Source organism: Mustela lutreola, chromosome 9 (genome assembly GCF_030435805.1).
Source record: "Mustela lutreola isolate mMusLut2 chromosome 9, mMusLut2.pri, whole genome shotgun sequence".
Lineage (NCBI taxonomy): Eukaryota > Metazoa > Chordata > Mammalia > Carnivora > Mustelidae > Mustela > Mustela lutreola.
The window spans coordinates 95968357-95992582 of NC_081298.1; the positions used below are offsets into that span (position 1 = coordinate 95968357).

The following is a 24226-nucleotide window of genomic DNA, read 5'->3' on the forward strand; positions in this document are numbered from 1 at the left end:
CTTGTCTGGGGTCCCAATGCAGACAAGCAGCTCTGTGCGCTAGGGTCTCACTCTCCTGTGTAAGAGGAAACATGGCTTTGAGAACACCAGCTGAAAGAGCAGACCATATATTCAGAGTCTCCTTCCTAGCATGGCCATTTTTTCCCCCCTGTATCTTTGATTTATATGATTGGAGTATACACACTATACCAGTGCGCCTCCCTCAGACTTTAATGTACCAAAAAAATCACATAGAGATATTGTTAAAATACAGATTCTGATTCACCAGGTCTGGGGTGCGGTCCCAGATTCTGCATTTCTAACAAGCTCCTAGCTTTTGAGAGTCATGGATCTATATAGTGAGATGTCCTCTTTCCTCTCTGTTTTCCAGATTGGACCCCTTCATTTTCTTTTTTTTTTTTTTTTAAGATTTTATTTATTATTTATTCGACAGAGAGATCACAAGTAGGCAGAGATGCAGGCAGAGAGAGAGGGGGAAGCAGGCTCCCCGCTGAGCAGGGAGCCCGATGTGGGACTTGATCCCAGGACCCTGAGACCATGACCTGAGTTGAAAGCAGAGGCTCAACCCACTGAGCCCAGGTGTCCTGACTCCTTCATTTTCTACTGCCCAGCAAGAAGGCACTTCCTTGCAAATCTCTCCCAGTCACCCTGTTCATTTCTCCAACAGTACACTGAGGACAGGGTTCTCAAACTGAAGTACACATCAGTATCACTGGAAGGCTTAGGAAAATACAGATTACCGGGTCTCACCCCAGAGTTTCTGATTTCATAGGTCTCACAGGGGAGAAGGAGCACCAAGAATATGGACATTTCTAACAAGTTCCATGCTGATGCTATGATCTAGGGACCACACTTTAAGAACCCCTATCCTAGGATAATGATTCTTAAACTGAGTTGCACAGAAAAATATCTCAGATTTTAAAATCTTGATGTCTAGGTCTATCCTAGACCAATTTACACCAGAATACCTGAGTGGGTGGGCGGGGGCATCTGGGTGGCTCAGTCAGTTAAGTGTCTGCCTTCAGCTCAGGTCAAGATCTCAGGGGCTCAGGTCAAGATCCCAGGGTTCTGGGATCAAGCCCGCATCAGGGTCCCTGCTAAGCAGGGAGCTTATTTCTCCCTTTCCTTCTGCCTGCCACTCCCCCTTCTTCTGCTATCTCTCTGTCAAATAAATAAATAAGATATTCAGAATACCAAGTGGGAACTAGGCAACTGTGCTATAGACTGTTATGGGTAAAGTTCCTGACTTCTGGGGCTCAGATGCTAAAATAAACAATTAATTGTAGTCAATCATGTTTCCTGGTTATTTGGATATACACCTGCTTCCCCAAATAGACATCAAGCTTCTTGAGGACAGAGACCACTGCTTTCTCACCAGTGTCCCCTTACTGTCATTAAATGCCACTCCCTCCTGCTTGAGGGTAGTGAGTCCTGACCGATCATGTTGGGTGAAGTCTAGGAGGAGGAAACGACTGGAGAAAGAGACAGTGGTGGGGCTTAATACTGGGAACAACCGAAGTGATAACCATCAGAGTCTAGGACCATCACAGATACACATAAAGATCAGTGGGTAGGAGTGGCCTCCTGATAGAAGCAGACACCTGTGAAACAGTCTTCTGAAAAAGGCAGACTAGAGTTAGACAAGCCTGGACCCCACCATCACTTTAAAATAAATACAGATGTTAAACCCCATCACATAGATATATGCAATCCAGAAGGCACAAAACCTATAGGACAAATGATGCCATTTCTTTAGCAATAACAACTGTGAGGGAAAAACAGAGGAGGAAGAACCTGGAGAGAGTAAAAATGACTTCAGAGACCTATCTCCCAAATGCAGTCTGTGAACCAACTTTATATATATATATAAGCTATGTGAGCTTCCCAGGCACCCCTGGACCAACTATATATTTTTTAAAAAATAGGAGATGATCTGAGAAATATAGACACTGCCTAGATAACTCCATGAAAATAAAGAATTAGGAGTGTCTGCAGAGCTCAGTTGGTTAAGTGTCCAACTCTTGATTTCAGCTCAGGTCATGATCCCGGGGTCCTGGGATCGAGCCCTGCATCATGCTCTCTGCTCAGTGGGGAGCCTGCTTCCTCCTCTCTCTCTCTCTCTCTCTGCCTGCTTGTGATCTCTATCTGTCAAATAAATAAATAAAATCTTTAAAAAAAAATAAAATCACTGCACTAGATGCTTAAAAAATAGCTAAGATGGTAAGCATTATGTTAAGTATATTTTACCACAATAAAAAAAATGGGAAAGAAAGAAGAAAAGAGACCTTATCTTTTAGAAGCACAAACTGAAACATTTGCAGAGGGAATGGTGTGTGTCTGGGATTCATGTCACCGTGATCCAGTGTGTGTGTGTTCCGGTGGGAGGAGTGGCAAGCAAGGAAGAGAGACATAAGATTGGCCATGACTTAGCTGGTAACCATTGAACCTGGGTGATGGGTGTGCGGGGGCTCATTCTACTACATACTACTTTCAAATTTAAATTTTCCATAATAAAATGTGTAACCACTTGTCAGAAGGAATAAAGGAATGGGCTCTTTAAAAAGCGTCTAATCAGAGCCTGGCTTAAAAACTCTTGGACGCCTAATAAAATGGCTAATGTGTAATCCCAAGCCACTCATTGCAAAGTGACCTTTATACCATGGTTGGCTTCAAAAAATGGGGAATTAGAGTTGGAGAAGCAGGTCAAGTGGAAAGAAAATCTCTGGGCTGGAAAGGAACTCACAGGGATTTTGTCTAGGCGGGAGTGGGGGCACCAGATGCCCCTCTTGTAGCTGGGGAGGAGCTGAACAGAACCATGAAGAGTCACATGTCCCAGAAAGCAGTTCCCCGTCACGCAGAAAGGGTCTGGAACAGAGGCCTTTTCTGTGACTCAGAACTCGGCCACAGTTATGATTAGAGAAGCCGCTGTTTGGTTAATACCTAGAGTGGCAGAAAGTGTCATGGGGGCAAGCTACCAGGTACAGCCAAGGCTTTCCAACACTTAAACCAGGCTGTTAGAAGAAGAGGGGGTTCTCCTGGAAAGAGCTGGAAACCAGAAGACCTGAATTCTAGCTCTCTCCTCAGATGGAGACTTAAATGATAACCCCACTCACCCTGCCCTGGCTAGTGTCTCAGTCACTCTTCACCTCAGCAGCATTGGTGTCATTTGGGAGCTTGTGACAAATTCCAACACCTAAGGCTGAACCCCAGAACTAATGACATCAGAATCTTAGGGGCCTGAGAACTGGACATCAGTACTTTTAAAAAGGAAGACATACCCCTGGGGATAAAAATACATGTTTATAAAAAAATAAAAAATTAAAAAAAAAAAAGGAAGACATAGGTCTTTAAGAGGATAATGAAAAAAGTCTGGAAAATATAGACAAACATTTTGATTGGACTGGAGGTCCTTTCTTTCTGCACTTATTTTGCAAATCATTATTATTAGATTATGTCCTGGTTAATTTGTTTGCAAAAATTCCTCTAAGAATATCCTAAATTTAAGGATTAAAAAAATGTAGGGGTGCCTGGCTGGCTCAGTCAGAAAAGCCTGTGACTCTTGATCTCAGGGTCGTGAGTTTGAGCCCCATGTGGAGTGTAGGGACACTAAAACTAAAAACTTCAATAAAAAAGTAAATATTTTAAAAAAGTAATCTCCTATAGAAAGCAGCCTTTAATGTTAAGGTTATGTTGCTTCTAAACATCTGTTGTAAAACTTAAATTTGTGCGAATTTATTGCTTAGATGAAGTTATGTATACTCACCTAAAAGCTGAGAAGTACACACTACACTGTGGTAATTCTCCACTTCCATGGCCTCACTGACTTTATTCTGCACCTCTCCCATCCCTGCCCCACCACCCATTGTCCAAAGATTTGACTTCCATGTCTCAGTTACAAAGCATCAAGGCATGGTGTTTTTGCTTGTTGCTTGGGGCCAGCTGGTAATAGATTTTGTGACCTTAACAGATTCGTTCGTAAGAGTAACAGATTCTTAAAAGTAACACAAATATGGGATGCCTGGGTGGCTCAGTTGGTTAAGCAGCTGCCTTCGGCTCGGGTCATGATCCCAGCGTCCTGGGATCGAGTCCCACATCGGGCTCCTTGCTCGGCGGGGAGCCTGCTTCTCCCTCTCCCTCTGCCTCTAGTCTGCCACTCTGTCTGCCTGTGTGCTTGCGCTCTGTATCTCTCTTTCTAACAAATAAAAAAATAAAAAAAAGTAACACGAATATCAATTTTCCCCCAGCATCTGGCAAAGCTATTTAACTTTGCTTTGAGTCATATCAACACCCTGAATTTTCCAGCAGAAACCAAAGGCCAGTGTTAATTCTCTCAGGGGCCAATCAAGAATTTTCCTGGAAATGTCTGAGATATCTTTAGATATTCCCTAGTTTCAGTCTTTGAAAGAAGCACCAAGAGATGGCATTTGGAAGAGAAGTTTTTCAAAAGGGGAAACTCCTAAACAAATTTTTGCCCATTCCTACAATTTATTTGGCAAATTCTTACTACATAATGATAAGCACATATATTAAAAAAACATATATGTAAAGTAACACAAAAAGTTACTTCTATGACCGATTAAAATTGCACATAAGGTATGTATGTTCACAAACCAAACCTGACAGTGAATTTGAAAGACTAAAGCATGGAAGATTGAGCGGGCAGGTATGGGTCAAGGGTCAACATGGTAATGCAGAGGTTTAGAAGGTACCAGGAGGAGAAAAGCCTCACAGGTCTCTTGGGGTATCCACCCCAGAGCAGACTCAGAAATTTGTCTTTTTATTGTCCCAGAGATGATTAGTTCCAAGGATACTGACTAATGGTAACCACGTTCACAAGGATCGATGAATAAACCCAAATTTACAATGAGCTTTCCAACAGTTACGGAGTTAGTTACCATCATCTTGCAACCCTTGCTTTCTCTCCTTCTAGACAGATACACGGGGAAAGCCGAATTATCATCAGAGAGATACAGAATCAGAACAGAGGCTAAGTAACCCAAATGTTTAACAGGATAAATGGAATCTTCCATCTCTGCAAATGAGATTTGTCTGGGACTGGGACCAGACAAGGGGACACTTCTGTTGTAGGCTGTTCTGGAGTGAACCCCGCATGCTTTCACAGCTAACCCCCTGTGATTGAAAGTCTCTCATTTTGCTAGCATAGAGGTCTCTTCTAAGGGCCTTTGGTTATGCAGTGCAGTTTGGGATTACTGGAGAATCAGTTCTCAGAAAGAGCACTCAGGGGTTAGCTGGGAGCAACGAGGCAGAGGTGTGTCATTCCAGGACCTGTGGGCATGGAACGGGAGTGGGCACTCGGCTCCTAAGGTCATGCATTTGGTGAGGGGTCCATCCTGCTGCATATCGTGTCTTCATTCAGCAGTAAGGTGGAGCCCGCAGCTAAGTGAATACCATCAGGCACAGCAACTGGCAAATTCCTACCTGGTTCCTTCAGGGAAAGGCTTCTGGAGCCAAATCTCTCTGAAGACTACTTGTCTGTGTGTCCCAGAGGTTTTTGTAATGATCTCCAAAGGACTGTCATTTACCAGCTTGTCAATTCCCCTCAGGGTCTCCTCCTCCCCACCTCTCAGGAAAGTCACCCTTCTCTCCCTGGGTACTCTCTCTCCTACCTCTGCTATTTAGGCCCTTGTCCAAAGGTCACTTCATCCACGCAAAGCTTCCCCAGGGACCCAGCTTGAAGAGACTACTCCTTCCTCTCACTACCATCCCGTGCCATTTATCACATAGCACTTATAACAACAGTGGCTAAAGCTTACTGGGCACATACTATGCACCAGGTATTATACTAAGAACTTCATATGTATTATCTCACTTAATCCTCAAATCAGAGCCTTGAGGAAGGTCTGCTACTATTCTCATTGTCCAGGTTAGTGTTGAGCAGAGAGCCCAATGTGGGGCTCGATCCCAGGACCCTGGGATTATGACCTGAGCGGAAGGCAGACGCTTAACAACTGAGCCTCCCAGGCGCCCCTGGTGTTTAAATTTTTAAAGGGTAGTAAGAAAGGAGGAAGAAAACTAGAAGAAAAAGAGAAAGAAGAGATCCTATATGAACAGAAAGCCTAAAATACTATCTGTCCCTTACAAGAATTTTGTTGACACCTGCACTAGATCATAAGCATCTCGAGATCAGATTCCTACATGTCTCATTTCAATTCTCCTGTAGAACCTGACACAACATCCCCTAAAATACTTTTAGAATGAAAGGAGAGAGGTATGGATAAGATAAAATTTCCAAAGGTCCAAACTTTCCACTTTTCCTCTACCCTGGATTTGGTAGGATCAATAGGAACTGATCCAGGGGAGTGGTGACAGTAGTTATCCATGTACGGAGACCAGATGTGACCAGTGAAGTGCTTGTCCAAGAGGGGGCAGGTTGGCAAAACTCCCACCTATATTCTCATAGTGGTCTGGAGACTTCTGGAAGTTCTGCTTGGCATTAGAAACACAACTGCCGCCACAGAAGAGGTTACATAAAGTGCACATCTTTGCTACTACAGATGTGCAAAAGACATATTTGGGGTGTCTGCTTTGCTGCCATTCATGGGGATAGGTTCCCTAGGCCATGCCCAACCCTCCCTCCCTAGCTCCCCATAACTCTGATTTGGGTCACAGTGTTGGGACAACCAAAGCTGGGCAAATCAGATGCTCTTTGAAGAATTAGGAATTGGGACTAAGAAATAGATGCACATTGTGTCCCTTGAGTAGAATAGATGTAAACTTAGAAGCTAAGGGATCGCCAAGGACAGGGACAAAAGGAAGGGACAGGGACAGTGGCAGAAGAGGGAAGACACTGCTCAGAGACAGGCAGAGACCAGAAGCAGAGAAAGAGAACAGCCTGGCTTCCTGGGCCCAGGCCTTGACATACCTGACCAACCATTCCCAGGTACCATGAGGCCACCCCATATTCGGCTGATGCTCCCTCTTTTTGCGTAAGTTAGCTTGAGTGTGCTTCTGTTACTTGCAGCCTACAATGCCCCTAAATGTACAGGGACATTTCTCTGTCCCTTGGCCATCCTACAGAGGGCCTGCCAGCTCTCTTGAGCGTAGGCTGTGCTTGTGAGGCTGGGTGTATCATGGGGAGGCTCCTGCCTTTTTCACAAACACCTGACAAAGGCTTTTCAGGGTGGTCTATTCCTTCAGCATCTCTGGAATTGGACAGATCTGATCCTAACAAGACAGGAGACATCACAAAATCAGTTTGCGGACCTTGTTTTGATTTGAAGTTGCAAAAACCAACAGTAATGTTTTTGAGAAAATTAGGGACATTTGATGGTAGACTAAATATAGTATTAAGGAATGGCTCTCAGTTTTGTTAATGGCATCGTCGTTGTCTTTACAGAAGAAGTCTAATTTCATCAGGTTGTGTACTAAAATGTTTACAACATGCAGGATCTTCTTTAAAACTTTGCAGCAAAAGAAAAACAACAAAATAAAATTCCTAAAAGTAAACTAAAAAAAGTGGTGAAGATAGATCCAATATTAATATTGGGTAATAGATAGGTGAGGGCTAATTATACTGTTCTCTCTACTTTTCATGTTTGAAACTTTCCATAATAAAAAATTATAGACAGCTATTTAGAAATTTAAAAGTTAAAAATATATACATTTGGATTTAGACAAATACATATTTACATTTATATGTATATGAGGATGAATCAACTAGTGTCTTGGCAGGCAAGGTGGTCTGATGGTAGGCTTTCTCCCCACTACTTTTTTTTTTTTAAGATTTTATCTATTCATTTGTCAGAGAGAGACAGCACAATCAGGGGGAAGGGCAGGCAGAGGGAGAAGCAGGCTCCCTGTTGAGCAAGGAGCCAGACACAGGACTTGAACCCAGGACTCTGGGATAATGACCTGAGCCCAAGGCAAGACACTTAACTGACTGAGCCACCCAGGCTCCCCTTCTCCTCTCTTGACAACTACTACTGAGGGAGTCACCCAAGGATGTCCTTGGTTGTGGAGAGGTGATCCTTCCTGCTGACCAGCCTCTTGGGGCTGTGTGGAATTGCCAGCCAGTCAAGCCACCTCCAGGAAGCCTCCTGCCCTCCCTCCTCTGGCCAACTAACCCTAGGTTACTGTCCTGAGTCTACCAGGTGATGGCGTTGTGTCACTGCCTGGCCCTCCCCAAGGGCGGGCTGGTGCTTCCCCAACCTGTTGGCAAGCACTCTGAAGCTGGCCCCTGCTGGGGTGTTAGGCCTCAGGGAGCCCCAACCCTGAGCTGTGCTGACTAGACGTGATCAGGAAATCCCTGGGGGACACACACCCTGGCTCAGGCCCCGGGTCTGTGTTTACACTGCTCACAAGTGAGAGCACTGGAGGCAACCAGGGCCTCGGAGGCCTGGGGGGGGAACACTGTCTACTTCTATCTGGGCTGCCATCCAAGTTCTGATTCCTACAAAATCACTTTTTCCCACTTACCCGGCATAAGTGTCAGGTATCCATGTTTGACTAGTGGAGGGAGAGGAAAGCACCATGTCAGCTACTAGATGGGAAAGCGGCTTGTTAAAGACTGAGACTATTCAGACCAGCAACCAGTCAAGGTCAAATAACCTTGAAAACTTTCATGGGATCACAAATCTCCATGCATGGCTCAACGGCAGCCAAAGGAGGGCCCAGACCCGCAGCTGCTCACCTTCCTCAGGACCACCTGGCCACCAGCAGCTCCCGCAGTCTGTTCTTCTGCTTTGCCTTGTCCAACAAGAGATGGCTCTGGCAATCACCAGCCCTCTCTAATTCCCTGGTAGGAGTCCCCAGGCCTCGTTGCAGCTGCCCTGCCCTCTGCTCCTTCCTTCCGGCCTGTCACACAGAAGGGGTGGGGCCTTCCAGCTGGGAACTCAGGGCCCTGTCCCCTCCACCCAGCAGCTCCTCTCCCACTCAAGCATCTTTACACCACTCTCCTTCATCTGGCCCCTTTCCCTCAGCCTTCGGTATGCTCAGATCGCTCATGCTCACAAAGAACAAAAGCTTCCCTCGGGAGACCAAGCTCACTGCCACCTTTCACAGACAAGCATCTTGGAAGAACCATCCCACTGAACCCATCCCCGTCATCCTGGCTCTCTCCTCCACCCTCTGCCCATGTCACCCCTGAGGACTGCTCTTGTCTCTCCATCCTATGGACACTCTTCTGTTCCTCTCCCACTGGTGGCTGCTCCTTCCATCTCGAATGTCTCCCTGCCCCTGGTTTCCAGGGCACAGCACTCCTCTTGTTTCCCTCCTACCTCTCTAGTGGCTCCTTCTCAGTCTCCGCGGTGGGTTCTACTCCCTCTGCCCGCCCCGCAAACGTTAGTGACCTGGGGGTTCTGCCTGGGAACTCTCTCACTTCACAATCTCAGGGCCAACCTTACAGTTTTCTATGGGTTTGAGTCCCATCTAGATGTTGAGCACACACAAATCTAGGCTTCTCCCCTCAGCTCCAGACCTCCGTAGCTACCTGGTGACCTGTTGGACACCTCTACCTGCAGCTTCCCCAAACACAACATGTGCCAGGGGGCACTCATCATCAGTGTCCACCAGAACAAAACAAAATGCCCAATGCAATGACAATTTTCTTTTCCTCCTGGGTTTCCTATATTGCTACCACAAGTTACCCTCTTGCTCAAGCAGGAAAGTTGGGCATCTCTCTGGCTATCCTGGTCCCCTGTATGCCACCTGTTACTAAGTGCTGTAAATCCCCCCTGTTAAGACAGGTCTCAAATCCTGTAAAAAAGAGTAGTGGAGGGGCACCTGGGTGACTCAGTGGGTTAAAGCCTCTGCCTTCAGCTCAGGTCATGATCTCAGGGTCCTGGGATCGAGTCCCACATCGGGCTCTCTGCTTGGCAGGGAGCCTGCTTCCTCCTCTCTCTGCCTTCCTCTCTGCCTACTTCTGATCTGTCTCTGTCAAAGAAATAAATGAAATCTTTAAAAAAAAAAAAAAAAGAGTAGTGGCAGTCAGGGATTAGGAAGAGAGTGATATGAATAAGCAGAGCACAGAAGATGTTTAGGGCAGTGAAACCACTGTATAGGATACAATAACGATGGATACACATTCTTACATATTTGTCCAAACCCACAGTAGGTGCAACACCAAGAGTGAATCTTCATGTCAACTCTGGGCTCTGGGTGATGGTGTGGCAATGTAGACTCACCAACAGTGAGAAATGGATCACGCTCATGGAGTGTGTTCGTCACAGGGAAGGCTCTGCCCACTCAGGGGCTGTGGGAAAATGGCACCTTCCACCCACATTTATTATGAATCTAAAACTGCTCTAAAAAACAAAGTATATTTAAAAGGAATATACATATGAACACACACATATATGATATATATATTAAATTACATGCTCAAAATATATCAAATTATCTGCTCAAAAAAAAAATATCGGTCTCAAATCCACCCCTGCTCTTTGTTCCCACTGCCAACATCTAGGTTCGGGGTCCCATCTTTCATGGGGGACCAACCTCCTGACAAGCCCAGTCTTGCCTCCTTTGATACAGAGCCAGAGTGGCCTCTCCCAGACCATCCTGCTCTGCTTCCCCTCAGTGCGAGCTCCCACTGAGTTCAAGTTCAAACTGCACAACACGGCCTGCATCGGCCCTCCATGACTGACCCCACACTGTGCAGCCTAGCCATGGGCATTTCTGCCCCTTCATCTGTGGGTCTGTTCTCCTGGTTCCCAGGCTTCTCCTATCCCCTTGTATACCCTCTCCTGGCTCACTCTGACCTATCTTTCAGGTCTTAGGGTGAACACCTCTTGCTCCTGTTGGTCTTCCTTGAGCCCTACTGTCTGGGCTGGGTGCCCCCACACTGTGCATTCACAGCACCCCATCTTCAAATGCCTGTTTATCCTCTTCCGTGCCCCATTCGACGGAAAGCCCAAGTGAGTCAGGATAGCATCTGCTGTGCTAGTTTTTGGATCTCCAGAAGCTGGCTCAGATTTACAGACAGTCAACACTTTGTAAATCATACTTAAACGAATGAATGAGGTTTGCGGACTTCTGTGCTAAGAGCTCTCAGCTTCCCACTCTGCTTTTAATCCGTAGAGTGGTGCTGGGGGAGTAGTGAGGCCAGAGGCTGAGGGTGGATTCTGCCCCAGACTAAGCAGGGGGATGATACTAGGAAGGCATTCTACAGAATTGTAAGTGGGAGCAGTTTAAAGCTGAGATAAAGTTCAGACTCTCCCCTCTATCACACACGGAGTGTACAAGCATCCACGCACAGAAGATGCTTTTGAAAATATGCTGATTTGGTTTGACCCAACTAAGCTGATCCACTTTTCCTGCCCCTTCCTTTCACCCTTTCCTGGTCATCACAGGAATGTCCTTAAAGCACAGGTGTCTCATAAGAACCTCTGCAAAATGGGGGCACCTGGGTCGCTCAGTGGGTTAAAGCCTCTGCCTTCAGCTCAGGTCATGATCCCAGGGTCCTGGGATTGAGCCCCGCATCGGGCTCTCTGCTCAGTGGGGAGCCTGTTTCCCTTTCTCTGCCTACTTGTGATCTCTGTCTGTCAAATAAATAAATAAAATCTTAAAAATAAAAAAAAAAAGAACCTCTGCAAAATGGCCACAGTCACCAAACTGTGGAAAGAACCAAGATGCCCTTCAGTAGACAAATGGATAAAGAAGATATGGTCCATATATACAATGGAATATTATGCTTCCATCAGAAAGGATGAATACCCAACTTTTGTATCAACGTGGACAGGACTGGAGGAGATTATGAGGAGTGAAATAAGTCAAGCAGAGAGAGTGAAGTATCATATGGTTTCGCTGATTTGTGGAACATAAGGAAAACACGGAGGACATGGGGAGATGGAGAGAAGTGAGTTGGGGGAAATTGGAGAGGGAGACAAACCAGAAGTCCTCAGAGACTGAGGACTCTGAGAAACAAATTGAGGGTTTTGGAGGGGAGGGGGGTGGGGGGTTGGGTGAGCCTGGTTGTAGGTATTATGGAAGGCATATATTGCAGGGAGCACTGGGTGTGGTGCATAAACAATGAATTTTGGAACACTGAAAAAAAATTAAATAAAAAAGAACCTCTGCAAAGTTCACTTTTTGGTCTGCTCTGAGTTGAGATCAGAGACAGCTTAGATTTGGAATTTTCTCTCAGAACTCTTAGAAGGCTTTATTTTATTTATTCGACAGTCAGAGATCACAAGGAGGCAGAGATGCAGGCAGAGAGAAAGTGGGGGGAAGCAGGCTCCCTGCTGAGCAGAGAGCCCAACAGGGGGCTCGATCCTGGGGTCGAGGGATCATGACCTGAGCCGAAGGCAGAGGCTTAACCCACTGAGCCACCCAGGTGCCCCTAGAAGGCTTTAAACTCTGGCTATCTCTGAGTAACCCCCAAAGGGCCCTCCACTCTTGGGTGGGTTATAGCCCAGGTCACTCTTCTCTTGCTGTCCTTGCAGCCAGGCCAACTTGGGCCTGAGAGAGGACAGCATTCTGGGTAAGTTGTTTGCTGGAAGTGAGGGGCTGTGTGCCCCCACCCACCTGACCCAGCCCTCCCTTCAGGCAAGGTCAGGATCAGCCAACAGCCAGCTTCATTTTCCTCCCGGGAATGCTGAAGAGACAGAGTTAGTAAAAATCTATCTTATTAACAGCCTGACCTACCAGCATTGATCACATCAGAAGTGACGCCTGCACACACAGTCCCCATTATGCGCACAGGGGTAAGGATTCAGTGGAGCTCAAAAAGCCATTTAAATCCGTCCAGGGGTGACTCCTTCTCCAAGGGCTCAAAACATCCCCCAAACTAATAACCCCCAACAAAGCACCACCAGGGAAAATTCCTTGCGGATTTGAGATTTTCACTCTGTGTTAATCTCCTAACTCAATAAAGCAAACACTCCTGCAGCAAATTAAACGCTTTTATTAAAGGGTCCCCTCCTCCGTTCCCTTTGATGTGGGTATAGGCCTACAACCCTCCTAGGGCTTGAGTGTCTGTGTGAGGGGTTATCCAGCCCTCACACCACCATCATTTTCTCCCATTACCCCAAGGAGGCCAGAACCCCCTAGGATTGGCAGATTCTTGGATTCTAGAAACTTCTAAGACCTCTGGCTTCCTGGAGTAGATCTCATAGCCTGTCAGCTGAGGGAAATGCTTCCCATTCTTTTGTGGGGGTGTGGCCTGGCCCAAAGCACCTCCACTGTTGCAGTTGGCTCAGAGGAGTCTCCAGCACAAGTGTCCAGGCCAAGGTGGACTTGTTGGCCAATGGTCAAGCCCTTCCTCTGACCTCTCTACAGCCTTGTTGGTCGAACCTCCAACAATGAGGTGAAAACCTGGTGTGGTTGGCTAGACAAAAGATTAAAGAAGCCTAGGTAGAGAAAGGGGGCTCTAGGTAGGGAGGTCTGAGCTCCTCTCCTCCCACTGTTTCCAGCCCCCAAGTTGGCCTCCAAGCTGCTTCCCCCTCACATCTACCTGGAATTGGGTTCAGCCATTTTAACTTCTTCTAGTCATCACTTTTTTTTTTTAAGATTTTAATTATTTACTTGTCAGAGAGAGAGAGAGAGAACACAAGCAGGGGGAGCAGCAGGCAGTGGGAGAAGCAGGTTCCCCACTGAGCAAGGAGTTCAATGATGCAGGATTCAATTCCTGACCTGAGCTGAAGTCAAACGCTTAACTGACTGAGCCCCCCAGGCGCCCTTAGTCATCACTTTCCTCTCACTGTTGGTTTGAGGTCCACTGAGGACCCTTCCAGGATCACCACAGATGCTGTCCTCAGAAAGCCTACCTCACAGGGAAACCCAACAGCTTGTAGATGGTTAAGGATCAGACACCTTTCTTTTTCAGGAGGCGCTTGCTTCTACAAACAACATCTCCTACAGTTTACCAGTTTCATTACAGGGTCTACAGTGCAGAAGGCACTATGGATCTATGCTCAGACCAGAAACAGTATTTTGTCTATGGTGACAGACAATCAGGTCTCTGGGGGCCCAGAGGCATTCTTAGCAAGGGTTCTGTGGGCCTGCATGATAGGCCCTCATGGAAGGTCTGGTCCTGGCATTTGTTGCCAGGTCCTGGATGCAGATCTTGCCCAGCGGAGAGAAAATGCTCTTCTTATGGGGTCTCTGAGAAGGCCCCTCTCAATGTTCCTTCTATCAGCCCACCTTGGACAAGAAAGGGAGGAGCATCACTAGCTCCTTAGATGCATTAAGCTGCCGTAGCCCAGACTGGGCTCTGGTCATGTAAAATGTTCTCCCCTCTCTTCTCAGCCCTGAATAGATGCCCTGGTCTCTGTGGCTATCTCCATGTATCTCCCATCCCAGTGAAATTGCCTCTAGACTCATGTATTCCCATGGAAACCCAAACAGAGCCCTTGGAAGTTGGGGGAAGGGGAGAAATTAGCTGAGAAAATGGGGAAACATGTCAAAGTGTATAAGCCCTCAAACTGGGGTCAGACAGACCCGGTCTAGAACTCAGACTCAGCAGCCCGCACACTCTGAGCCTTGCAAGCTATTTCCCCCTCTAAACCTCAGTATCCTCATCTATAAAATGGGGATAATCTAGCTCCCACTTCCTCACGGTCATTGTGCAGCTTGCATAAGATGAGCCTGTAAACTCTTGAGCATATAGTAAGGGCTTGCTGAATGGCTCATAAATAGAGGCTCCAGGGCTTCCAGACAAGGATTGGGGCACCCCATGAGGCTAGACTTCATTACCTCCCAGAGGCCTGCAGGGATCTGGTAGTCCACCCAGTGGCCTTTCTTCTAGGAGAGATTTGAAGGAGGCGGCTTGGGGATGTCCAAACCTGCTATTCCTTACTCTTCAGAGCAACTGACCAGGTGAGTGAGGTTGGTGGGTGATGGAAGAGCCCAGGCCATGGGTGGAGCAGCTGCCAGGATCTGGGCTTCCTGGTGGCCCCCAGGTCCAGCCAGTCCTAGACTCAGGCATTCTCAAATGGGGCAATAACAGCCCCGAAGGGGTCTTGGGGAACGAAAAGTTTTAGGTATTACCATGGTTTATGGCATTCCAAAGTTCAAGCCAACCTGACTTAAAACATATTCCTTAGTATTTAATTCCTCTGAGAAATAAATACTAATAAAGTTAAATTAAAATTAAAAATATCTTGGGGGTGAGGGGCACACTAATAAAAAAAAGAAAAGAAAGAAACATTGGTATGGCCCACTTTTTGGTCTTTCTCAAGCTCCTACCCAGGAGCAGCCCTTCTTGCTGCCTCCTACCATAGCCTGCCTTTTCCTTAGACTCTTGGCAGCATTTGGTGTTGCTGTCAGTCCAGTTAGAAAGCAACCCTATCCCAGGCACTGGGTAGGGCCAGAACTACTCCAATCCTCCCCTGGCTCCATGTCTTCACCATGTTGCTCCCCAACAGCCTTCTGCCTCTTCTCCTTCTACTATCCCTGTATACACAGTCAGTTCCTCTGTCCCAACCCCTCACAGAGTGGAGCCTCCAGACCTCCACTCTGCTTGTCCCACCCCAAACTCTGCTGAGTCTCTTTTCTTCAGAGGTCCACCATACCTCCCCACCTGGATTTTTCATGACAAACATTTTTCTTCCTCTAGGAAGTCCTACCTGCCTACCCCAGCCCCCTTGGTGCTTTCCTTTCTCCTTTCCCTCAAACTATAGCATTTAGTTTGAACCATTTGACAAGAAAGTACATATGTCCTTTTATTATTCTCTCATGGCCTCATGGGTATCTGTTCTACTTTCCCACTTAATTTGAGAATAAAGACAAAGTGATAAGTATCTGTTTGCTTATTTGTGTCCAGCCCAGTTCTGGACACCAAGGAAGGCCGACATGGAGGTCTTTAGGGCTCAGGGAGTGCCCCCCAGGATACAAGGTGCAAGATGCCAGTGGTCAGTGGTCCTTCCCACCAGGAAGTTCAGCTCAGCCTGGGCCCCAGGCAGACTGTGGTGGGAAGCCGCCTTCTCCCTTCCCCTGGGGCTCTGCCTCACCTGGCTGACTCCTTCCACTCCATCTGGTCTCCGTCATGCTGCAGGGTGTCCATCTCTGTGAAGAGGGTGGGGTTGGGAGCCTCATCTTCCTCCCCCAGGATGTCCTGGAGCTGCTCAGCAGCTGGAGACCCTGCAAAAAGAGGACAGCAGGGTCTTCTGAAGGGCCCAGAGGAGGCTAAGGGCCACAAGGCCAACTGAAATGGAGCAGGAGCCAGGCTCAAGGGAGAAGTATTTCCTCATTTAGTAAAACTAAGTCCTCACACCTCTGTGGGTTGGATGTGGGTGAGATTCTTTGAGATAAAGGGGATGACCGAATTTAATCTACATTCAGACTCCAGGGTCTGGGAGTCAGATGACAAGAAAGAAGGATAGAAAATGGCCAAAGCTGGGCAGCAGCAAGCGTAGAAAATAGAGAAGTGAGAAGTGAGGAAAAACTCTGACCCAACTTCAGCATAAAAAAACCCAGAAGTACCCCTCTTCCCTCAGATCCCCTCTTCTTTGGGATCTGACTAGATCCCAAACCAGTCAACTCCCAGTGTTGACCTTAAAGGGCCGGTCAGCCTGTGACAGGACATACTTGTACCTGTGTGTAGCAGGAGACCACCTCCTTCTTGGGCACAGTAACAACCTATTCCTGAGCTCCCACTCTGCTTCCCAACTCCCCACTGCATGTCACCTCCTGGCTGTTTCTCAGGCACCTTCCAACACTGAACATGTACCCTTCCCCAAATATGCTCCCCATCCTGCCTCCCTTCTTTCCTCCCCCTTCCCTTTAAAAAAAAAAAAAAAAAGATTTTATTTATTTATTTAACAGAGAGAGAGCACAAGCAAGAAGAGCAGCACACAGAGGGAGAAGTAGGCTCCCTGCTGAGCAGGGAGTCAGATGAGGGCCTTAATTCCAGGACCCTGGGGTCATGACCTGAGCTGAAGGCTGACGCCTAACCAACTGAGCAACCCGGGCATCCCTTTTCTTTCCTTTCTCTTACTCAGTATTTCATGAAAGTTAACTATGTGCCAGGCGTTGTTCCAGGTGTTGGAAAACAAAGCTCGGATAAAGGCCCATATATCCCATATATCCCTCTTGAATGTCTGTTCTAGTGGTAGAAACAGACAAAAACAGGTAAAAGCATAAATAATCATTTCGGGTACTGATAAGTGTCCTGAAAAAAAAAGAGAGAGAGAGAGAAAATAAAGCAACAATGAACTACATTAGAAAGATTGGCTAAGAAAGATCCCTCTGAGGAGTATGTTTACATTGTAACTTGGAAGAAGAGAATGTACCACTTCTGCATCTCTGTAAAAAGAGTGCTCTGAGTGTTTCAAAGACTTTGAAGTGAGAATGTGCTGGCCCTTGTGTCTAGAGCAAGACAAGAGAGGCAGTACTTGATGTGGAAAGCCTCAGTTAAAGGCATGGCTGTCCACCCAACTGTACAGGCTAAATACCCTGGAGTCATCTTCACCTCAACCACTTTTTCTCACCTCCACCCCCTTATTGAAAGTTTTTAAGAATATTTCCCTCTTCACCAATCCCTTTGCTTCTGCCCCAGTTCAGTCTCTCATTGATTGTCTCCTGGGCTTCATCAACTCTTCCCCTTCCCCCAAGCTCCTCTGTCCCCTCAATTCATCATCCCCACTGGCCCTCACTTATTTCTCCATGGATTCCCAGTGGTCAATTTTCAACTACTTTGTCATCATACTCCCAACTCTTGACTTCCCAGTAAAACATGGCAGCCAATGCCCAAACAAGAATTCATTGGCCCAGTCTTCACCTCCACAGGAACATCCTGGAACACAGGGAAAGGCAGGGTGATACTGTGGTATGGTGGAGACAAAGCACACAATGGGTTTGCAATCCAGCTAGACATGGGTATGAATCCAAGAGCTGCCACTTGCTTATAGGTGTTCAGTCTGAATGAGCAGGGTTGTTGAGAGGAGCAAGGGGATAGGTCAGTTAAGGAGAATAAGACACATGACAAGGTCCTGCAGTGTAAGAGGTGCTAATCCCCCTTCACCACTAACCCCAGCACCCAGGCTCATGAGCCCTGCTGGAGAAAACCATCCAGCTGTGCAAATGCAAGGTTTCCACCCTCAACAGGTCTCAGAAGTGCAGCCACCTCCTACTCGTCCTTGTCAGAGGCATGTCCCAGGTCCCTTGATGCCATTCATACCCTTGCTCCTCTCTTCAAGCCTCTTGATCCATCTCTTACCCATCTCGCCAAGGAAATAAAGGCCTCAGGATGTGAAATCCATTGTAATCTCCCTTCTAGTTCATCTGTACCCTTACCACTTTGTAGTCCATTTTTGAACAAAGGAGTCCTTCCTCCAGCTTAATCTCTGGCCACATTTATTCTTTTCTGCCGGACCGTTATTTTATCAACTATCCTTTCTTCACCTTGGTTTTCAACTTCGTTTCTCCACTCTTTTCCTCTCAGCCTATAGACAGTTCTTCTTACCCTAGAATACTCTCCCCTGACTCTACCTGCCTTCCATGCTCTCCTGCTCTCCTTTCTCTCCAACTTCTTGAAGGAGAGGTCTCCACTTCCTCCTTACCCAATCACTTTCCAACCTGCTGCAACTGGTTCAGCGCCACCTCTCTAAGTGACAGATTTCAAACTGGCCGCTCAATGATATGTTTAATTTAGCCCTCACAGAGTACAAAAGTTTTTGAAATAGTTGCTAGCTTATAGAATTGTGAGATTTCATTTAAGAATCCAGATTCCTGACTTCTCTTGAAAATTCAGATGCTCTGAGGACTGTGCCTATATTCCTGCTTGGCATCAATCAACTAAGGCTGAGTGACAGCTGCTTTCTTCAGGTGGGTGTATGCATTTTTTAAAAGTCCTTTTATTTGAATAAAGTTGACACAAAGTGTCATGGGCAAATGCATTTTAATTTGCTAAAATGCTCCCTTCTCTACCCTGCTAATCCCATTTATGTTATACACCTGAGTTTACAACCATGTCCTGAGATCACTCTTGCTATCTTATTCTCAAGCCAATTAGTTAATAAAACCAAGCAAACCAACAGGTCTGATTTATCTCTTTGGGTCATCAGTGGTGGTGACTGCTCTCTCTGGACAGACATGCTACACTCTTGGTTCTCATAACAAAGTGCTTTCTTGATATTTTTGTCCTATCTCTTTGAGGACACCTCAGTATTTTTTCCTGGCCCCTCTTGCCTGTCTTATTTAAATCTTCATCTTTCCCAAGATCTCTCCTTGGCCTTCTTCTCTTTTCTCTTTCTAAACTCTATACCATCTTGTGTTCTTTATGGTGTCACCCTATAGATGAGGTCCCCCATGTCTCCAGACTCTGCTGATGTTTCCAGCAGTCAACTGAATTACTCCATCTGGGAGTTTTGCAGCCTTGGCAAGTCAACCTCAATATATTCAAACCACTTTCCTTGTTCCAACACCCCAACCCTGCCCTTCTCTGTTTTGAATGATAGCCATGCTAGCTATCCAGTCATCCAGGTAAGAAATATTGGACTCACTCCTGAAGCCTTTTGCTCTCTCACCATTCATGTCCAGACACTAACTTCTTTCCCTTGCTTCCTAAATACTTTTCAGCTCTCTCCTTCTTTTCTTACGCACTGCCACCATCTTAGTTCAGGTTCTCATTGTTTCCTATCACCATGAGAGCCTCCTTCTGCTTCTGCCTTTGGTTGCATAATCCACCCCTACTCCCTATGTGGCAGCAAAGTTTGCTTTTAAAACATTTCAGACATGTTCACATGACACAATCCTGGGAGTCATGGTGCTGCTTGGGCAACACCATAAAATATTTTGCATATATGGGTTAGAAATAATTTACTATCAGAAAATACTATTACTTTGTCTATATATGGCTAAATCTACCTCATTTACTTAAAGGAATTTTATTTCTGAAATTTTCTATTACTTTAAACATAGTCTTTTCATTGGGTTATTGACTGCTGATGCTTGCTAGCAAACCTCAAGAGTTAAGGAAATTTAATAGAAGAAAAACTAGCAATTGAACAAATAACCTTATTTTTTCTTTAGATTGGGAAAAGACGAAGACTCTGATTTTGAGAGGACACACCAATTCTCCATAGAATCAGAATTCAAAAACTACCCTCTTAAAATGTCGACTGGATTATGTTACTCTCTAGGTTAAAAACCCTTAAGAGGCTCTGTATTACTTAGAGCCTAGGGTCTAGGACATGGCTGAAAACATCCCTTGTGATCTGGCTCTTCCCTGCCTTTTTAGGTTCTACCATGTTCCTCAGCCAGATAGATGTTCTAGAGCCCAGTCACCCTTGAGCCCAGTCACCCTTAACCCCAGATATCCTTGGCCCCAGCCCTCCCGGACCCCAGACACCCCAGACCCCAGCCACCCCCAATCCCAGATAGCCTGGACCCCAGCCACATCAGACCACAGACAGCTCTCTGGAGAGGAGGGCACCTCACTCCTCATGCCTGCTTCTCCCTAGGTCTGGAATTCCCCTTCCCCTTCAAGGCCAGGTAAGAAGACAAACAGATGCAACAGTCAAGGGGAGTTGAGACCGGGCAGAGAGCAGGATGCCTGAAGCAGCCCTGAGTGGGCATTACCTGCTCCCTGGGACAGCTGAGCGCTGGGGTCTCCGGCTGTTGGCACTGCCTCTGGCCCCAGCCTGCTTCTGCTGCTGGCACCCCAGCCACTGCCTCCAAACGTCCTCTTCCCCAGCCGCTCACAACAAACTCAGTTTGGTTTCCAGTTAAGCACCAGGGGAGGCGTCCAGAGAGAAGAGGGAGAGGCAGAGAGAGAGAGAAAGAAAGAAAGAGAGAGAGAGATAGGGAAGGAAGGGGAAAAGACTGGGGAGGTGTATGCGGGAGAGGAAAGAGCTGCAGTAAGTGTGACAGAGATCGTGTGTAAGAGAGAAAGACTGTACCGAAGGCAAATTCAAGCTACGGTGGGTGTGAGAGAGAGAGAGAGAGAGAGAGAGAATGTGAGAGGGAGCAGTGTGAGGGGCGGGGGTCCTCAAGTGCTCAGGAGAGAGGAGGGTTCAGCGGCGCCGCAGCGGCTCACGCAGGCGGCAGGAGCTCCCCAGCGGCAGGGGCGGTGGCAGCGGCCGGCCTGTGAGAGTGCGCTCAGAACTGCCCCGGGGCCCCCTCCCCCGTGAGGGCTCCAGGAGAGCCCAGGCGCTTCTCCTCAGGCCCCTTTATAAAGGCAGGGCTGGGGTTTGCCGGGAGACTCCCCGGGGCCTCCTTAAGAGCCTTGGCCACAGGTGAGCTGGCCCAAGAGAGGCTGCCAAGGCGGCTGTTCTCTCACCAGCCACGCAGCCCCCTGGAGGGTTGCTGTGGGGTCTCGAGTTTCAAAGCAACCACACTTGGTCAATAAAGTTCCATGCACCTGGTTTCTCTTTGCCCCAACTCCAAACCCAGATTCCCCGTCCTCCACCTCTTCAGCCACTTCCAGTCGGAGTGCCAAATGCCATCACTGGGAGAGGGTGGTTCCCGGGTACTCGCGGACGGTGGGAACTGGTCACTCGAGGGTGTGTGGTGAACCCCCACTGCAGAATTATTTTGCTCTGCTGAGAAACTCCTAATCTCCTGGGTTTGGTTCAACAAGTGCTTACTGAGTACTTAGAATGTGCCAAGGTTGATTAGAGGTCACTGGGCGGCTGCTGCTCCAAGGGGCGCTGAACCCTGAATTCTCTAAGTCTCAGGGCCAGGAGGGAGCTTAGCCACTGTCAAATCCAAGCCCTTTACTTCACAGATGAGAAACTGGAAACCCAGTTTACACCACAGAAGGCCCCACCAGGCCTCAAATTAGGAGAGCCCAGAGGAGAGCAAAGGCAGCCGATGTCCTCCACGCCACACTGCCCACCGTGGCTGGTCCCACTCATCACATCTTCATACCTGAGGCTCAAGAATCAAGGATGCCGGCTTTCAGGTTGAGGAAACAGCAGCAGAAGGTCAGGGGTGTAGGTTTAGGTGCTGGGCTCCCAGCAAACAACACCATCCAGGAGTTTCTGCCATGGTGGACTCCCCAGCAGGACAGGACATGGAGGAGACAGGGACTCAGGCTCTACAGGTCACACTACAGTGTGGCTGAAGTCGGCCTGTCTCCTCCTGAGTGCCGTTAGATAGCTACTATACACCACACCAGGTCAGGGGCTGGCCGGTGACCCCGAAACACCACAGAAGCACCCAAAGAGATCACCAAGGAGGCCAGAGAATTCTCTTTATTCCTGTGGTGCTTTAAGAGCCCAGACCTGGGTTTAACACCTGACTCTGCTAATTATTAGCAGTAGGATGTTGGCAAAGCATGAATCTCTCGGATTCTTAATTTCCCCCCTCTATAAAATGGGCCTAATCACACCACGCTAGACTCCAGTGGGCATTAAGTGAGATAATATATGTGATTTGGATGGCACAGTGCTTGGTATACACCAGTCACCCAATAAATGCTCTGGCTACTGCTGTTGTTGCCAACGGGTCCGATGCCTTTCTCTCTTATTACCAGTCATAAGCCTGGCCCTTTTAAACATTGCAAGGGCTCAGTCCTTTTCAGCCTCTAAATGCCCATGCTGCTTCCATGCTACCTCCCTACCCTCCAGCCCTTGGCCCTTCCACTCTCTCTGCCACACACCCCCCCTTGCCCCGCTCACAGGTTTAGCGAACCACATGCTGGGCTCCCAGATCAGGGTGACTAATGCCTTGTGGGCCCCACGTGCAGACAGCACATCAGAAGTTAATCCCCGTAATGAGAAATGCCACAGGTAATAGCCCCTGTGGTTGATAGCACACAGCTGAGAGTCACATAGTGACGGCTGGAGGACTGGACTCCACCAGCAGTTGCTGGGAGAAACCTAACAGTGCAGGAGCCAGCTTCAGGAAACACAATAAAAGAAACAAGCAGAATTGTGCTTTTACTGAGTGGGAACTGTCTAGTCATTGGATGAGCAAAGCACAAAATGATCTAGTGGACTACAAACCAGCAAGACTTCACCCCCTAGGAAAGACCTGGAAGGCATTTAGGACAGTTAGGAGGTTGGTCCTGAGGCCCTGCCCTCTGGACGAGCCCTGTCACAGGTTCCTGCCCTCTCTCTCTTGGACTCCACATGCATCTCTAGATAGCCAGCTTTGCGAGGGTGGCATCTGCCTTGCTCAAATCATGCTGCTGGCCCCCAGCACAGAGTTCACACAGCATGGGCACTCAATAAATATTTGCTGGGTGAATGAATTTCAGTGATTAACGCTCATGAGCGTATCAGCTGGGATTAGCCTTGGCAAGAAAGGAGCCCAGGACAAGGAAATGCTACGGGGGTGGGGGTGGAGCTGGGTGGGGACTTTGGGTAGCTCAAGGCCACTGAATACTGGGGAGTTGGAGACTGACTTAGAGTTCTGAGGCCATTGTGTGAGGTGGGTCTCGAGAGGCGATGTGAAGGCTCCGAGTCCCAATTTCATGGACAAGAGTTCTTTTTCTAGGAAGCTGTCCCCAAATTCCAAACGTGCTGAGAGAAGAGCAAGAGAATCTGCTCCCGTTTGTGTTTACAGGAATTCCTCCCATTGTGGGTAATTTTCGGGATGTCAGCCCAGCCCATAGCCCTACCCAAAAGGATGAACCTCTGGCAGCTGTGTGTATTGGTGTAATGTATGACCCCTGCCCCTTGGCTACAGGTAATCTGACCATGAAGAGTTCATTGGACATCTGATCCAAGCCTGGAAACTTTGAATTGGGTCTCTAAGACAGCTGGGGCCTTTCCTGCTGGTCTTTGGAAGAGACAGCATGTTAACTGGAAGAGAAGGGCACAGCAGATGCAGAAAAGGCTACAGAAGGAGGCAAATGGAGCAGACCCACGGGAAAGGCAGAGGACGAGGCCACCCATCCTGGAGAGGGGATTGAGAGGTGCTCTATCCATTCACTGAGCCTGGCTGTTTATTCTGTTTTAGGATCATGAGAAGCTTCTTCGGTCTTATAACATCAGCCCACACCCACCCACATGTGCGCGCATGCACGCGCGCGTGTACACACACACACACACACACACACACACACATTCCCTCCTTGCCCAAGCCAGCTCAGATAGGTTTCCTAATACTTGTGATCAAATTACTTTCTTAATCATGAGTGCCCCTTTTATGAAATTCTAGAGTATGGAAATTTTCTTCTGTGTACCTTCTTAAGAACTGCAAGTGTGAGAGTTATAAAGAATGTTGAGTCATGGCAGTAAGAATAGTTAGCATAAGGAAGAATGGGGCATCAGTAAAAGAAGGGAAGTAAAGCAATGGTGGAGCAGGCCAAAAGCAAGGCAAGAAGGAAGGACAAGGAAAAGAAACCTTGGCTGTGGCCCTGACTGAGGGCAGTGCTGCA

The 24226-nt window shown here is 47.6% G+C and overlaps 1 protein-coding gene across 5 annotated transcripts in view; it reads right to left on the minus strand.

The window, feature by feature from the left end:
* Positions 1–24226, minus strand: part of SLC4A5 (solute carrier family 4 member 5) — a 107560-nt gene that overhangs the window by 49382 nt on the left and 33952 nt on the right. For 4 of the 5 annotated variants that reach the window (XM_059188097.1, XM_059188101.1, XM_059188099.1 and 1 more), the window contains one exon: positions 15909–16038. In XM_059188097.1, the coding sequence (XP_059044080.1) occupies positions 15909–16038 (130 nt within the window). Of the gene's footprint in view, positions 1–15908; positions 16039–20478; positions 21039–24226 lie in introns of those variants that run through there. The other variant, XM_059188102.1, reaches the window with a different exon arrangement.